The following is a 17067-nucleotide window of genomic DNA, read 5'->3' as shown; positions in this document are numbered from 1 at the left end:
AAATGATGCAGTCACTTTGCTTAGAGTAAGGATCCTGCTCTGAGAACTGATAGCAGGCCTGAAAGTTTTAACTACTCAGCTAAAGCCCACACCGACTCCTTTTGAATCTCGTTGCTGATGCAGCATGCAGGGTTTGGAAGCAGGCTAAGTAGGTGGCTGTGTGCTGGTCTCATTAGCAAACTTTTTTTTTCTTCCAGAGATTTTTCTGTTTTTTGTGTCATGGCTCTGAACATTACCTTTCATCCTCAAGATTTTCAAAAAATCTGGCTGTCTCTGATCACAGCCTTCTTTAATGTTATGTGAATTCAAAATCACAGGTGGTGTAGGATTTCTCCCTCCCTGAATAACTTTTTTTTACACTGCTCATCATGGGAGGAGGGATTACAGCAGCAGTACAAACATCAGGTCATTGCTTATTGAGATCCAGGAAGTTTGATGTTAGTGAAACACCTAGTTAGACTAAACCTCATTTCAAAAATTTCAGTGACCTTGTTTTTATTATTACCTTTTGACTACTTGGCATTGAAACCTTACAGGTCACATATATTACATTTATTTGCCTGCCAATAGAAGCAAAAGCACACATCACGTAAAACTTTTATAGGTTTATTTTTCTGAATATGTGAAACTTGAGTATGTTGTAAAAGCTCTGCCTAGAGTTCATGTTCTCCAGGACCCCTCCTGCCTCAGACTGAACAGCTGATGAGAACTGTGGAGTGAGATGGAGGGAGGGACTGAACTCGCAGGAAGCTTGAAGGCAGAGCCTTATTTCAATGAAGTCGCTGCTGTCTCCTGCCCGCTCTTACCTCACTGTCCTGGTGGGAGAAACCTGCCTCTGTCTCACACAGCCAGCTAATGTATTACTGACACATCCCTGAACCAACCACCACAGCAGCCTTCATGATGCTCTGAGCCAGGCTGATGGGTTTCTTCAGAGATGCTCGTTGAAGGATAAGGTGCAAACATTTTGTTTCTGCTTTTGACCATGTTGTCCAGACTTTTTTGGAGAGTGATGAACTTTCCCTCTCGGACTGGACAAACTGGCCTCAAGAAAAGTTTTTTCTACTCGTCCTGACTTTTCTTCAAGAACATCATGAATAATCAAACGACGACGGGGAGGACGATGGTCCCCACCATTCCGTCTATAATGTTCATTTTCGGGGTGGTTGGGAATGTCATCGCCATCGCTGTTTTGTGTAAATCTCGTAAGGAGCAGAAAGAAACCACGTTTTACACGCTGGTGTGTGGACTGGCTGTCACGGACCTGCTCGGCACTCTGCTGGCAAGTCCAGTCACTATCGCCATTTATGTGAAAGGATCGTGGCCGGGAGAGGACCCGCTGTGCCAGTACTTTGGATTCACCATGCTTTTCTTCTCTCTGGCGGGGCTCAGCATCATCTGCGCTATGTCTGTGGAAAGATACATCGCCATAAACCATGCCTACTTTTACAATGACTATGTGGATCAGAAACTAGCAGGCTTAACGCTTCTGGCGATCTACATCTCCAACGCGCTCTTTTGCGCTCTGCCGATCCTCGGCTTTGGACAGGTGAAGAAACAGTACCCGCAGACTTGGTGCTTTCTAGAGTGGAGAAGCAACAAGACCAGTGACGCCGCTTACTCGTACATGTATGCGGGTTTCAGCTCTCTTCTTACTCTCGTGACTGTTATCTGTAATGTGCTGGTGTGCGGAGCTTTGATCCGGATGCACAGACTTTATGTGCGCAGGACGTCCTTGGGAACCGATCTGGGGGACCCGCGGAGGAGGGGGCGCAGCTTCGGGCATCTGGCCGGTGCAGAGATCCAGATGGTCATTCTGCTCATAGGCACGTCAGCAGTGGTGCTCATCTGCTCGATTCCACTTGTTGTAAGTTCTGTTTCTCTCAGCCCATTGGGCCATTTCTATCCATTACGCACGTTTTACGCACGACTCCTTTATGCATAAATTACGTTTTTCTCCTACATAAAACGATTCATGCATGTATTTTGAATGCCCGTGTATCATCTGAGGTGAAGAATCTTTTTTCTTATCATTCACATTTTTCGCAGCCACTCTCTTTTGGCATCTTCTTTGTTAGCCATTGCGCATGCCTACTCCATCACCCATTCATAGATTTAAGTTTATCTGAAGCCATTTGTTTCACTCAGTTTGACCCAAATTTATCTGGGTGACTTTAAAAATTGCCAAAAAATTTCTTCTGGATTAAGTTATGTAAAGCTGCCTACTCTTTCTCCAATGATGCTCTGGTCCTGGTTGTTTTAGTCTTCCCAGAAACACAGGCATTCACTTATTATCAGAAGTATCTACGCTTTCTTCACTGCCTGTGTCCTCTGTCCCCAGGCTCAGGTGTTTTTGAACCAGCTGTATAAAACTCCAGTGGAGCTGAGGTTGGACAAAAATCCTGATCTTCGAGCGATACGCTTCGCCTCCTTCAACCCAATCCTTGACCCCTGGATCTACATTCTGCTCCGCAAGGCTGTGCTCCTCAAACTCATCGAGAAAATCAAATGTTTATTTTGCAAGATGGAAGCACGGGGGCAACAGAGACAGGGAAGCTGCCAGTGCGTAGACACTCACCAACTTTCCTCTGTGATCTCTAACCGGGACTCACACTCTCTCGTTTCCCACGACTTGCGAGATCTCTCCAGCACCTCCCAGACCTTCCTCTACCTACCAGAGGGCAGCGAGGCTTACCCTGGAGGCTGTCAGAGAGCAAGCAGACTCTCTGGTCCAAGACCTTCTTCAATCAGACACTCTAAAGCCTCTAATTCTTCTGGGCAGGGAAGTGGTGAGACTGAAAATGGAGAAGGGACTAAAGACTCCAGGGACCTCTCAGCCCTGCAGTGCTCAAAAGATTCATCTCTGCAGATGTCGTTGAGCACTCAGACAGAGGGAGAGAAATGCATCTGAATAAACTGATGTGGAAAAATGGTTTGCTGTGAGGTAGGTCTTCTTCTGACTGTCTTGTCTCAGAATGAACATTTTAAACCTCTATAACAGAGGGAGGCACATACTAAAACGAAAAAATCTTGAAGCTGCATCATCGTGTGTTCTTTGTTTCAGCACCCAGCTACCTCAGATGATGACTCAATCTGACTGTGTGTGCAGATTTGGGCATTTTCTCCAAAATATTCAACCCCCTCTTTATGACTCAAATGCCAGTGATGGAAAAGCTATCTGTTCTTGATTTAGTTTCTTTGTCCAGTCAGCGTGGTGATTTTTCTGTAAAATAAAAAAGAGGTCAGTAGAGTAGATTCACATGCTTGTGGCTGATGTGGTAAATGAATACAGTGTCCATATGTGTGAGTAATCACTGGCATGTCCATCGTGAGGACTGATTCATTTAACAAACTCTATTGTGAAGTGGTAGATCCATGACTCATGTACAGTGCAGTATTATGGTGTGGATTTGTCAGTTCTGTCACCTTAGATTATAAAACACAAGGTTTCCATTTTAAAAGGAAAGTGCTTTAACAACTTCCAAGTGCTGTTCCCATCAGTTTGGAGTGAACCAGGGCACAAATGTTGCTAAATGTTGAGTATTAGGATGAAGATATTTAAACAAACCTGTAGACCTGAAAACCAAACAACTTCCTTTATTTCTTAAAAAGTCACAGCTCTAAAGTGATCATCCATCCTCACTAAGTATTTGGTCCTATTTGAAAATGAATGAAGCTCGTGTTAAGATCGTGTTCATGAATCCTCCTCTCCTACGTGCAGGAAATCAGGACTGAAGTACACTGGGTGTATATTTTAAAACTAAAAAAGCCTCTGATAGGGTGGGTGCAAATATTTATTATTACCTACAATAGCAAATGTTGTTTGCTCTCATCCCTTAAAAAAGGGGTGAGGGGAAAAAGTGATGCTGTCCCATCCAAAACCAGAAAATTTCAGTGCACGTTCTGACACAAAAAAAAGAGAATATCAAACATGTCTCAGTGTGTATCAGCTACTTCAACACTTTAAAGATGAATCATTATTAACAAAGTTGCTGAGCTTTTACTGTGTAATGAAAAACACTTTCCAAGCATGAAGACTCAAGTTTGTAAAATGCTTTTATTTTGAAAAATCAAACCCAGATTATTCATCATAGCTGATGCCAGTCTCTGTTTTCAGACTTCTGCTTTTCGATTAACATTTCATAAAAGGTTAAACTTCTGAACTTTGCTTTTCTACTTAAACATTATTTCTTAATGTCAGCAGATTTGACGCACACACTCTACCTCCCTCCCCCTGTGGTTATTTCAATGCCAGATTGTTCCTTAAAGAGCAAATTACTTTCTTGTTTTTCTTGTTGCTGTTAATTTTAAACCCATTTTTCTTTCAGCTAAAGTGCTTTGAAAACGCCCCTGGTTGTAACAAGGTGTTGTGAAATTTGTTTAAAGGTACATTTACCAATTAAAGGGCCACATACACGAGGTTTCTTAATTTATTTTATACACTTGATGCACTTTTTTGGATTTTGTTAAAATTGTGATGTTTAACCTGTGGATTTGTTGAATATTTCTGTTTTTGTTTTTTGTTTTTTTTTACTACTGTTGTGTCAAATGTAAACTGTGCATGTGAAGAATGAATAACTCAGAGCTCATCTGTGTTCAGGAATAGATGTCAAGTTTATAACAGCTGTAATCAATCTGTTATTTCACAGCAAACAGGGCCTTTGACGGGTCATCAAATGTTGTCAACATAAAGCGGAAGTTAATCATCTGAGCACCAAGTTTCTCACGCAGTCTTTTTTTTTTCAAATTATGTTTTTAAAGATTAGTGACACCCTCAAATAACCCCATTAGCACAAAGAAAAGGCCCCTAATTGGAGAAGGATGACACTTTGGCAAAGTTTACACTCAAATAAATGAAAATGTAGCCCTCTGGGTTGAGGTTAAGTGATACTAAGGGTTTAAAAAAAACATCTGGATCCTGGTAATGTGTGAAAAACATTCTTGGACACACACACACACACACAAAATCAGAAACCAGCGTAATAGTTGAATGGAAAAAAAAAATAAGGGTCTCGGGAAGAAGACCTGGCTGAGGGAGTTTTTTCTCCTGAAACAACAAACACAACCTAAGGCTTCGATTCATTTCAATTAAGCTTAAACAAGCAACGCAGTGGCTTAAGGAAACACACTGCAAAGCTGCTCGAGTGTCGGGGTATCCTCCAGACTCTGGGAAAAACGCATTAATAAAAAAATGTGAGAAATGGGATCATGCAGCAGTGGGACACAGTATTGCATGCAACAAATGCTCTGTTATTTACCATGATGACCCTATTTGCTTTGAGCACAGTATGTGCTGCTTAGGTGCGTGAATAAATGGAGAACCTGTGACGTAAGTTAACAGGTGTACGTTCACATCCAGCTGAGAACAATTAGAACAACTCCACTGACCTTTCAGACATTAACAACCAGTAAATGAGGATTAATGAGCTGATGTGTGCGTAAAAGGATCCTCATTCAAAAACAAGTGGACATGAATGAAGAAGGAACCTGTTTTACATCAGCAGGTCCTTCAGTGACGCTGTCCTCTCTGTTCCCTCTCTGCTCATTGATAAACAGCAGAAAAACACCTGCTGCTCCTTTACGTCTGCTGTCACACTGGGTTCAAAACAAACACTGAACACCTCCAGTCTGGAGATAAGGATAAAACAGAAGCAGAGCTGATGCAGAAGCTGATAAATGTCTGAGAGCCTGTGCTTCTTCCCTCAGGTGGTGGAGAAAATAGAAATGAAATGTGATTCAGAGAGAAACCATCCAGGGTCAATGTAGATCACTGTCTCTCTGCGGTGCAGAGATCATCTTCTGTCTGTAGATTTGATGTGTTCAAGCTTTGATTGGTATTTTTCTTTTCTCTGGTAGCTTTTGCAAAGAAAACCAAAGATAAAGGACCACTGTATGTTTAAGGGACACTGGAACACTTTAGCAAAGATTAGATCACTCAACTCAATCATTAATGCAAAATGCAGTTATAAGGCAACATTTTTTAATATGAAAACAGCTGCTGACTCATTCATGGCGTAGGTTCAAGAGCCGTACTTTTGGATAATTACAAGAGAGTAAAGATCAGATATTTTAGCCTCTGCAGCAGAGATTTTGATCGTTCTTTCCTCTGAGGTAGGAATGTAATGCTAAATTACTGAAATACTCAGAGTCTTGGCAGAGCTTCTAATACAGATATTATCTAAAAGGATAAAACTCCAATTTAAGCAATGAGAGAAAAAAAATGCAAATCTGCTTCTTCCCAAATCTTTTAGCCATCAACCTCTAAAGTTACTGTGTTAGAGTCAATGTCATTTGTGAACCCAGATGTTTCTTAAAGTGGTTAAAAACTGCTAACAATCATCAAAAAACACCAAAGATAGCAACAGCCAAACAATGATTTATGCATTCATTTTTGAAAAAATAGTCCCTGTGATCCCACAGCAGCTAGCATTCCTCAGAGATGTCAATTTCAATGTCAATATCAGCTAATATTAAAAGCATAAAACTTATCAAAGCATAAACAACAATGATATGCACTCGTATCCACCTGTCGCAGCCAAGACACTGGGAATCTGTCCTCCATTAGCTCTGCGTCTTCTGTCTGCTCTGTGGCTGATGCACCTTTGAAAATAAATGAGATAAATATCACAACAATGAACACTGCTGCTATCATCACAAGTGCTCATGGTTTAAGTTTCTCTGTAGCAACTGGTAAGCTGCAGGTGCCTAGCATGCTGATGAATTAGCATGCTAAGTGAAGCTAACGTTTGGCCACTTTGTTAGTCAGTATGGAACAAATAGAAACAGTTTTACCCCACCGTATGGTCTGTAGTGTCAACAAGCTGAAGCTTAACTCTTCAAAATTTTAATTTGGATTAATTTAATGTGATGAGTCTGCCTCTGGCCTTGCTAGTTAGTGAAAGATAATAATTGCTGTCAAGGGGTTTTCTTTTATAACTTTCTGTTTATATATATATTTAAAGTTTTATTAAGTAACATATTTTTGAAGGACATTGAAAACTCCTGCCAAAAAATTTTTTTCACTTGTATTTATGAAAACTTGCTCTTATTATACAATGGGGAAAATAAGTATTGAACGCATCAACTTTTCAACTTTTTCTGATTACATTTATTTCCAAAGATGCAATTCAAACAAAATTCTACCAGACATTGGTGTTAACTCAAATAATCCACACATGAAAAGAAATCATGGCATCCATGCCATAAATAATGATTATGTGGAATTAAGTACGATAACACAGAAAAAAAGTGTTGAACACACCATGGAAAGGCATTATAATTTGGCAAGGAAACCACCTGAAATCTGTCAGTAATTATTACTTGAACTTCCAATAAGTGAAAAGGAACATCAGCTGGGCTAGAGCAAATTGATGGGCCTATAAAAAAAGGTAATTTTTTTTCACCAAGCAATTAAATACGACACATCTCATGATGGGTAAAGGCAAAGAGCTCTCTGAAGACATTCACAACCTGATTGTTGCTCAGCATCAGAATGGAACTGGTTACAGACTTATATCAAAGCACCTGAATATTCCAGTCAGCACCATTGGGGCCATTATTCACAAGTGGAAGAAACACCACCTTACTATCAACAGGCCACGCACAGGAGCTCCCTGCAAGATTTCTGACCAGGGTCAGAAAGATAGTCAGAAGAGTACTCAACGAGCCAAGGACCACCCTGAAAGTGATCCAGAAAGACTTGGGGGCAGCAGGTACAATTGTTACAGAGAAAACAATAGGCAATGCACTCCACCGCCTCTATGGACGCTCAGCCCACAAGACCCCATTCCTCAAGAAAAGGCATGTTGAAGCTTGTTTATAGTTTGCTAAACAGCATCTTGACAAGCCTGTAGAATAATGGAAGAATGTTGTCTGGTCACATGAGACCAAAACTGAACTTTTCAGCTGTCATACCACACCAAAGAATATTCAAGATTTAAAGACAATCTGTGCAGAGGAATGGGCCAAAATCACACCTGAGCAGCATGGGCGATTAGATAAAACATACAAGAAGCTTCTGGAAGCTGTCATTGCAAACAAAGGCTTCTCCACAAAGTATCAGATGAGTCTCAGTTAGCATGTTCAATACCTTTTTCCTGTGTTATCGCACTTAATTCCTCATAATCATTATTTATGGACCTGAGTGTTGTGATTTCTTTCCATGTGTGAATTATTTTAGTAAATACCGATGTCTGGTAGAAATTTTGTTTGAGCTGCATCTTTGGAAATAAATGTGATGAGAAAAAATTGACGCGTTCAATACTTATTTTCCTTGATGTATGTTTGAAACCTCTTTTATCATCCAAAGATTCACTTGTTGCGTCATTGATGCTGGAGGACATTGTGAACAGCTCCAGGCCCAGGAATTATTCCCTGTCCTGACTCTGTTAAATCCCAAACAAATATACAGAAAGCAGAGCAGCTTCTTCAAAGATTTTCAGCAACAATATGTACGACAGAAAGTTCCCATGAAATCAGCTGATAATTACCAACTTTGATCTTGGCTGTTATGTAACACCGTGCGGCTAGGAAAATCTTCACCACATGAGATGACCTGACAGACAACAAGACAAACAGGGACAGATTCAGATAGTTTCGACATGTTCCTTACAGATTCTGTTTGTTATTTTGTTTTCAAATGGAGAGTCACAGCTGGTTTTTTCCTAAATATTTCAAATCTTGTGCCTGAAGTTCAGAGTAAAGTGCCTAAAATGTCAAACTGACATTTTCTTTGTGTCTCTGTCAGTTTACTCCCTGTTGGTGGAGTGTTTGAAAGAACCACATCGTCCGCAAACCTTTACAATCAACTCTTATCGAAGCCCACAAAAGGTCAAATTTAGGGTGTTTAGAATTCTTTTGTTTCCCATTAGTTTTTAATTCATATCAGCCACAGACATCTCAAACACCCTCTTGTTATGGATTGCATTACTGAGAAAGCATGCTGAAGAGGGTCCAAGAGAAACACTGGAAGTTTAAATCAGTGAGTCAGCTGGCACTTGCTCTTTATCTTTGTTATCAGACAGAAATAATCAACTGGTGAGGAAAAAAACAAAAGGTTGTGTTCGCTGTAGCCCGAAGTTTACCCTCCTGACTATATGTCAAATTTAGGGTTTACATAGTCATAGAAAACAATGTTCTATGGATCTTGGTCAAAATGCTCTTAAACAATTGGCAGCCAATGAATTAATCAGAAAGGACCGGACGAAGGAGGATACAGGGTGAGAGTGGAGAGTGACATGTGGGACAGGTGCCACAGGCTGGATTTGAATCCAGACCACCCGCTTGAGAGCTTACCTCATGGGGCACGCAGCCTAGACCACTAAGTTATACCCCACAAATTAAGTTTTCTTTTTTAAAAAACTTTGTAGTGCTTGTCTTGTTATCTTTCAAGGGATTAACTCTCAGGATTTCTGGGTTGAGGTGCTGGGGGTTGTCTCCACTAGCAACCACTCTTTATAGGAGTCTAGTAACCCCACCAGAGCCCTGAAACAGTGTTATTCATCAGAAATCAACTGTTTCATGGAGACCCACAAGATGGATGATTAAAACATGAATTAATGAGGGGAAAGCTGTAAAAACAGTAACTTCTGTCCAGGAATTGGATTCTGGATGAAAAGTCATCATCCCAGTTCTGAAACAAAGTCCTGAATAACAGCTGGAAGTCCAAGACATCCATAATTTTAACAAATGGGAAACAAACATGAGCAGGGTATTTACTTAGAAAACACTCTGTCATTATTTGGTTTTAAGATTTGCTGCAATTTCTTCATTTCCTTGCTTGGTAATTTCTTGGTTGGACTCACAGATGTTCAGAAAGTTGCCAGAACTGCTACTTATTATGCTGTCCTTACCTATGCAGATTTCTCCACATCCTGTTGTGGCTGCACCAGTTTAATATGCGTCACCAGATGTGTGTTGGGAAATCCTCCTGCCAGTCATTTAGCGAGGATCTGCATCATGAGAGATGCTGAGGCTGATTTTGTTACCTTTGGACAGGAGCTGTAAAGCTGAATCCAGCCCTGGTTAAGCAGCTGACTCTAGCTTCATAATCATCATGTAGTCAGAACAGTAAGTGCTCTGACAAAAATATTGGACTCCTCCTTGAGCATTAATTTTGTAATCACAAAACAAAAAGGTGAGGGAAAAAAGAAGGTACTTCACAGCCCCTTCATTTTAAGTCAGAACAACCTGTACAGGTTCAAAGTTGCTTGTGTCAGATTTGAATGTGACTTATTGAGTGTGATTGTGTGTGCTCAACAGTTTAACCACATGGTCCCAGGTCTGCAGAAAAGTGCTCAAACAGAAAGTCACATGATCACACATACTGGAAACAAGCTGCGTTTCCCAGCTTACACAGTGTTCCCTGCCAACCCTGCTCCTGGGCCAGTGTTTCTTGGATCAGTCAGCATTTTTGTTAAACAACTGGTTAATATAAGTATTTTTCTCTCATTCCTCAAATAATCATTACCTTCAACACCACCTATTAAATGCTGAGAAGTATTTTCCTCATCATTCCTCTTAGAACCAGCACCATTGTAACTGAACAGTATTAGTTTAGCTGCCGCTCTGTCTGAAGATCAGATTACAGCCCCTTAACTCTGAGGTTTGGTCAACAAATTGTGCTCTGAAACTATGTCGATGGCTTTAATGCAGCTCATATCCTGGGTTGTTTCAAGATTTCAGCACCTCATTACTCAAACTCTGTTTCTCTGTGAGCCAGCGCAAGCAGTGACTTACGAACTCAAATAATTAATTTGTCACATGCCGTTTGAAAGAAAAGAAACATTATGGTTATAAATCATGGAGTCTTTAAAGGTTAAGCATGCGTTCACTGTTGTTTTACCTCAAATGTCAGGCCCCACAATAGCTTAAAGAGCTTATAGTGGCCTATTGACCCTCCAGACCACTGTACCACGAGTATGCAGGCCTGCTCGTGGTACTGAAAGTCTCTAAAAGTTGTACAGGAGGTAGAACCTTCATTTATCAGACTTCAGATTCTTGGTCAAGTTAAACAGTTTTGGTTAGCTTTGCTACAATAATTCCAGCTCATCCTGTGATGTTTTTAGGCTTACTGAGTTTGTGTAAATCACAGAATTTGTCTCGACCTAAATCACACATTCCTGGCACTTCTCTGCTCTTCTGCAGCTGCAAGGATCATATCTTTTATGTTGGATGTGCAAATCAGTTAGAATCTGCACCAATGTGGCTCTGAACTTGGACCACAAAAAAAAAAAAAAAAACATTGTTAGGTATCAAGATAAACTATAGGAACAGGCCTTTAATCATTCTACGTTTTTCCATCTGGGAAAAACTGACTTCAAAAGAGCAAAATTTTTGATGGTGTAAAGAGATTCAGAGTATGTAATAAGCCAGGTATTCAAATAATGATACATGCAATGTATCAATGATACATGCAATTCATCATAGTAAATGTGCTCTGCATGTGCATTTTGTCACGCTTCTTTACACCTTGTCAGAGAAATGGCATGTAAAGCACTGGACTCCTCTGTTGTGATTCTTGACTTTGGTACCTCTCTTAAGTGCTTCCTCATTAGTTTCCACTGCAGAGACCAGGTGCACCAGTTGTTGGTAGCAAAGATGAAAATAATTGTAAGTACTTTAGCAGTGTTTTACTTGGAATGGAGAACATTACTCATGCTAGAGCAGATGTCACTCGTGGGTGCACTTTTCAGCCTGAAGAAAAGATCACAGACGTCACAGTTTGAGTAGAGCAGTGAACTGAACTGTCCTGCACCCTATCTTTGTTTTTCTCCAACCAAATAAACTTCTTCTTTTTTTCACTCCAAACACATTTTCCATAAGGGGAAAAATAAGCTTCAGTTATGGCTCATCTGAAACAACCTCAGAAATCATTTTCAGGTGTCCAAAAAGCATATTTCTTTAAACCTGTCCAATAATATCACCTCTGGCGGGGGATTTTATGCCAGATAAGTGTCAAATATCAAGAAGCTGAAACAGTCTTTAAGAGTTCTGGGCTTGGCTGTCATTTTGAAAAGATATTACCTCCAAGTTAATGCATATGACAGCAAATAATCTGCTTTAATGGGAGTTATTAGATCTAAGAATTTAACTGACGTCAGCTGTTCACCCACTCAAACAATTTGAAACTCTCTTGCTTCCTGAGTTACTTGCATTTTTAAAATTTAATTTATTGAAAAAAAAAAACTACAATTGTTTAACATAACATGGCTTAACATAATGTGGAAAAACATAACGTGATTTAATATAACATAATGTAACCTCATGTAACAGTGTAACATAACATTACAACATAAATGAATGCAGCGTAACATGACAAAGCAAAAAGTAATACAGTGTAAAATTGCGTAACATTGCGAAACATGATGACATAACCTAACATAGCGTAACAAAATGGAATGTAACATAGTGTAACATGGTGTAATACAACTAATGTAATGTTAACATCACGTAAAGTAACGTGAAATAATGTAACAACAACATGTAACGTAGCATAACATAGTGTAATGTAGCATAACATAGTGTAATGTAGCATAACATAGTGTAATGTAGCATAACATAGTGTAATGTAGCGTGATGTAGCATGATGTAGCGCGACATAGCATGATGCAGTGTGATGTAGCATAACAGGGTAACGCAGTGTAATGTAGAGTGATGTAGCATAACATAGGGTAACGTAGGGTAATGTAGCATGACATAGCATAACAGGGTAAAGTAGTGTAAGGTAGCAAGACATAGCATGGCATAACTTTATTTAAAATAATGTAACATTAAGTAAAGCAACATGACAATGTTACATAATGTAACGTGGTGTAACAACAGCATAATGTATCGTTACATAATTTAAGGTAAAAGCACAACCTTGCACGTGAGAATTTAACATAACATTGCATGACACAACAAATCTATTTGAAGACAATGTATCACAATGCATTGCAATTTAATGTAAAGTAACAACACAGTGCAATAAATATTGCAGGCAGTATAATGATTGCATGTCTTGTTGTAACAACATTATAGCAAAGTGTCTCATACATTTTTAACTTCACAAAATGAGACCATCAGCCTTTTATACTTTGAAGATAACCTCTGTGACCTGGTTCAGAAAACTTTGCTTCGGGAACCTCTGGTCAAAGAAACAATCACCAGACAAAGAAACTGGGGTTGTAGGTTCTATTTCTTATGACTCCACTTGGATTATACTTAGAGAAAGATTGTCCATCCAAGTGCCCTATCTTTTTCTTTATATCAACTTAGAAATAACTGGAAGCTCATTTAAAGTCTGAAGGATGATGAAATAGCAGATTAAAATAGATACTGGAGTTTAAAATACTGTGTCTAACTTCAAATGCCATGTGGTGAAGTATAGACACTGATATCTGATGTTTTTTTTCCACTTGGCTTGTCAGGCCAAAACCTTTGCATCACAACCTGCACTATTCTCAGACCAGGAAAAGCAAATAGCATTAGGCTGTTTTCATTTTTGGATTCAAGACTGTTTTAGCAACATTTTGATCCACCGTTTCCACAGAATGTCACTCCTGAAGTTTCAGCGGTTAGAACCAAAAATGGAAGAAAAATTGACATATGGTGGACCTTACAGTTACAGTGAAACAGTTCAAGTAAAACCCTTATCACTTTGTCACCTGTTGTTCAAAGTAATAAAGGTATCAGAGCCATAGTGATTTCTTTTTCTGTTGTATAACCACCACACACAGACTACTGTGAGAAGGAACGCGCCACTTTGTCCTTGTGAAATAAATCCATGTTTGGGTTTCACTAGGATCTGTTCCTCTTGTCAAAACATAACTTGACCACAATCATGGACTCTGAAGCCCTTGGCTGAGCTACATGACAGACTGTGATCCTCATGTATCCTGCTGTGACAATCTATTTCCTCTTCATTTCCTTCTGTGCATCCGCCATGAACTGTTAGACCCTCCACTGTGTTTGTTTTCAGTGTCTTTGCAGAGTGTCATCTGTATCACAGAGCTGCAGCTTTTTTATCACGTACTTCCTTCTGGATGGGATAGAAAATAAATATCTGTAGCTTTGGAAAACTAATTAAGTCTTTTATATAGAGTCTGTGAAAAGATCTGAAGTCCAGAGCACCATTTGAGTGTTCGATGCTACTTGATGTTTATTCCTCTAGAATAAACTGGAGTCAATAGGTTCATTTTATTTTTCAGAGCAGATGATAAACCAGGGTGGGCTATTTTAAAATAGAGTCTGATAACCAAACAGAAAGGACAAATGCAGTTCAAGGGATTTAAATCTTCAATGGTTCAGAGATGACATGTGCCGTGGGGTTCAATTACCTTTAAATCTTTGTTCAAAGACGACGCAGATAAACGTAGCATTTGTAGTTCTGTATTTGGCCCCTATGGACGTGTACACCCATGACATCCTATCTGCTCCTTTCTAATCTGAAAGGCTTCCTTTGCTCTCTATGAATCTGAGAAGTTAAAGACCCTGCTGTGTTATGGATAAACATCTTGAAAGGCTTGATAAAAAACCTTTTCCTGCAAGCATCACTGATAGGCATCTTATCAAATGCCTGAACTTACAGTGAGCCATGAGAAAAGCTGTTCAGAGGGGTAGAAATAACTGATTTGAGGCTCTTGTCTTTTCTTGCTTGTAGCTATTTTCCCAAATTTGATTTAGAGGTCCATTTTAATCAACTGTTGGGATTGCGATTTCATCTGCAAAATCAGTTTAAGGTTATAAACACATGCAACAACTTAAAACAGAAAAAAAATTAAACCACATTCTGAAAAAGAAATAAACTGTAATCATGCTATACAACATAACTATTCACAGGTGCAAACATTAAGATGAAATCAGAGTTCCAAGAGTCAGTGATTTCTTTGTTTTGGATGAATCATTGATACTCTAGCCTGGCAGAAAGACAGGGTCAAAAAAGAGGAGGGAGGAGATGGGTGATGAAAACAGAAGGAGGACCACGAGTGGAGGCAGAGTATTCTTGGTTTCACTGTGGCTCACAACACCATGCCAGGCAAAATATCTGTTTTCAGTCAAAGGAAACATTGTAAAATCTGAAGACATAAACACTTGCCTCAACAGAAAATGAACCCAAGAGGAAGCAGTATACACGTGTTTCAAATTTTCTACCGCTGTTGTCAATGTAAATAAAAGATTTCCACAACTGAACAGAGTTCCTTTTACTGTTTTGTTTTACAATAAGAATGCCCATATTTTGAATGTAATTGTTTTACATTCATACGTGCGAAAACTGAGAAGTATAAATTGCAATAAACTGTGCTGACTTGGTCACACACAAGGATGTAAGCAAAGAGTATCCTATTTGAATGAATGATGTATGGCAAATCCAGAATCCAAATGCAAGTGATGGTGTCTCCCTCTGCTGGTTGAAATTAAGTTTACACAGTTGAAAAAGCAGAACTACTCCATGCTTATGTGGAACTGCAAATTTCAGCAGTTACAGTCAATACACAGAAAAATAACAGTACTTTAAACTCCAGAAAATGCGTTGCAGATATTTCACACGTGACATTAATCAACAATAAATAATGTCAGACAAGTGTTTTTGTGTTGCCACAGACTCATACTTTGCGGATGATTTCGGTGAGGCCTGTGTCAGTGAATTACACAAGTGTATACAAGGGAGCAGAACGTATTTCAGATGGCCGGTAAAGCCGCTAGGGGTCAGTGTAGCACACCAAATGTGTACCAAAAGCTTTTCAAACACCTGAGGATGATTCAACAACAAACAAAACTTCACACCACGAGTTTTTTTTAATTATTATTATTTATTTTATTTTATTTTATTTAATTTCCTAACATCTTTTTCAGGGGGGATTTTGACTGCAAAACAAAACTGACCCTGGCTGCCAGTGCTGTCCAAAAGAGAGATAAGTTTTATCGGAAAGAAGTCAAACTACTAGCAGAAGCATGCCATGTAACATTAGTTCTCAACAAAGCAACAATAAATGCACCAGTCCAGCATATGTTGATTCGTAAAATTCATTGGCTGCATAATATAAATGTAAATAATCATGTTAAAATAATATGGAAAAAGCCATGTGTGTGAAAGCGTTGACTCCAACCGTTAAATTAGCGAATTACGTTCAATACTAACGGTCCTAAATAAGGTTAACCGTTCTTAGCTACTCAGTGAAGACAGATGAGTGTTAGCTACTAGCTAAAAACAAGAGAGCGATGATATCTGTTACAGCTTGTTTTAAAAAAGAGCATTAAAGGATTACAGAAAAAAGGTTTAGAGCCGAGTTAGTTACAAGCATGTGTTCCATAAAGGTGCCCGGTTTGTGTTAACTGTCACGAGTAAAACAGCTAGCTAGCTGTAAACGTATTAGCAAAACAGGCCAAAAAATGATTTTTTTCCTTCTTGCTAGTGACCAAAAAGTATATTTGTGTTAAAAGTTGAAACATTTTTAGGTAATTAAGACCCAAAATAACGATTTATGACAGTAAATTTGATTTTTTAAAAAGTGTTAATGCCCTTAAAAGAACCTTATCTGGGCATCATCATACACTGAGATTTGTACTACTGCGTTTCCAGGGCAAGTGGTGTTTCCATATTGTTTTAATGTCTGATTTTTCGTTCAAACATACAAATAAAGCTGTAAAATAATTTGTTACAGCTGTAAAAGGGATTGCAGTGTTTCAAAAGGGGAATTGTAGATCTTTTGTAGTTCTCCATGTCAGGGGGACTTCCACCTGTGCTCAGGTTACAATATGCAAATTGTCTTTCTTAATGAGGTCAGAGCATATGCTTCTTCTCCAGGTCAGGATAACCTGCGCAGAGGGGCTTCCCCAGTTGTCTGCCAAGTATCTGTGAGTTTGCTGTCTTGGACTTGAGTTGCCAACTGGACACTTCTCAGCAGTCACGGGTCAGTTTAATCAAGTTTCACCGGAACCCACAAGAACTGGTTACAGTTACAAGGTAGTAAATAAATTAAAGATGCCCACAAAAAAGAAAAAAACAAGACAGAGTGCAGAGGAGGAAACCAAAGATGTGGATGACGAGGACTCGGAGGATCAGGCACTAAAGCCAAAGAAGAAGAG

The 17067-nt window shown here is 39.3% G+C and overlaps 1 protein-coding gene across 2 annotated transcripts; it reads left to right on the top strand.

Moving 5' to 3' along the window:
- The first annotated feature begins 509 nt into the window (after positions 1–509).
- Positions 510–5570, top strand: ptger4a (prostaglandin E receptor 4 (subtype EP4) a). 2 transcript variants are annotated; one of them, XM_074671230.1, is made up of 3 exons: positions 510–1867; positions 2342–2944; positions 3065–5570. In XM_074671230.1, exons 1-2 carry the CDS (start codon positions 1094–1096, stop codon positions 2909–2911), a joined length of 1344 nt encoding a protein of 447 aa, XP_074527331.1. In that variant the 5' UTR covers positions 510–1093; the 3' UTR covers positions 2912–2944; positions 3065–5570. The 2 variants fall into 2 exon arrangements, with proteins under 2 accessions (XP_074527331.1, XP_074527330.1); XM_074671229.1 differs by having other exon boundaries at positions 511–1867; positions 2342–5570.
- The last annotated feature ends 11497 nt before the right edge of the window (positions 5571–17067 follow it).

Source organism: Halichoeres trimaculatus, unplaced genomic scaffold (assembly GCF_033239565.1).
Source record: "Halichoeres trimaculatus isolate MK-OKI-2021-1 unplaced genomic scaffold, fHalTri1.1 fHalTri1_scaffold_5, whole genome shotgun sequence".
Classification (NCBI taxonomy): Eukaryota; Metazoa; Chordata; class Actinopteri; order Labriformes; family Labridae; genus Halichoeres; species Halichoeres trimaculatus.
This window is presented reverse-complemented; position numbering and strand designations above follow the sequence as displayed.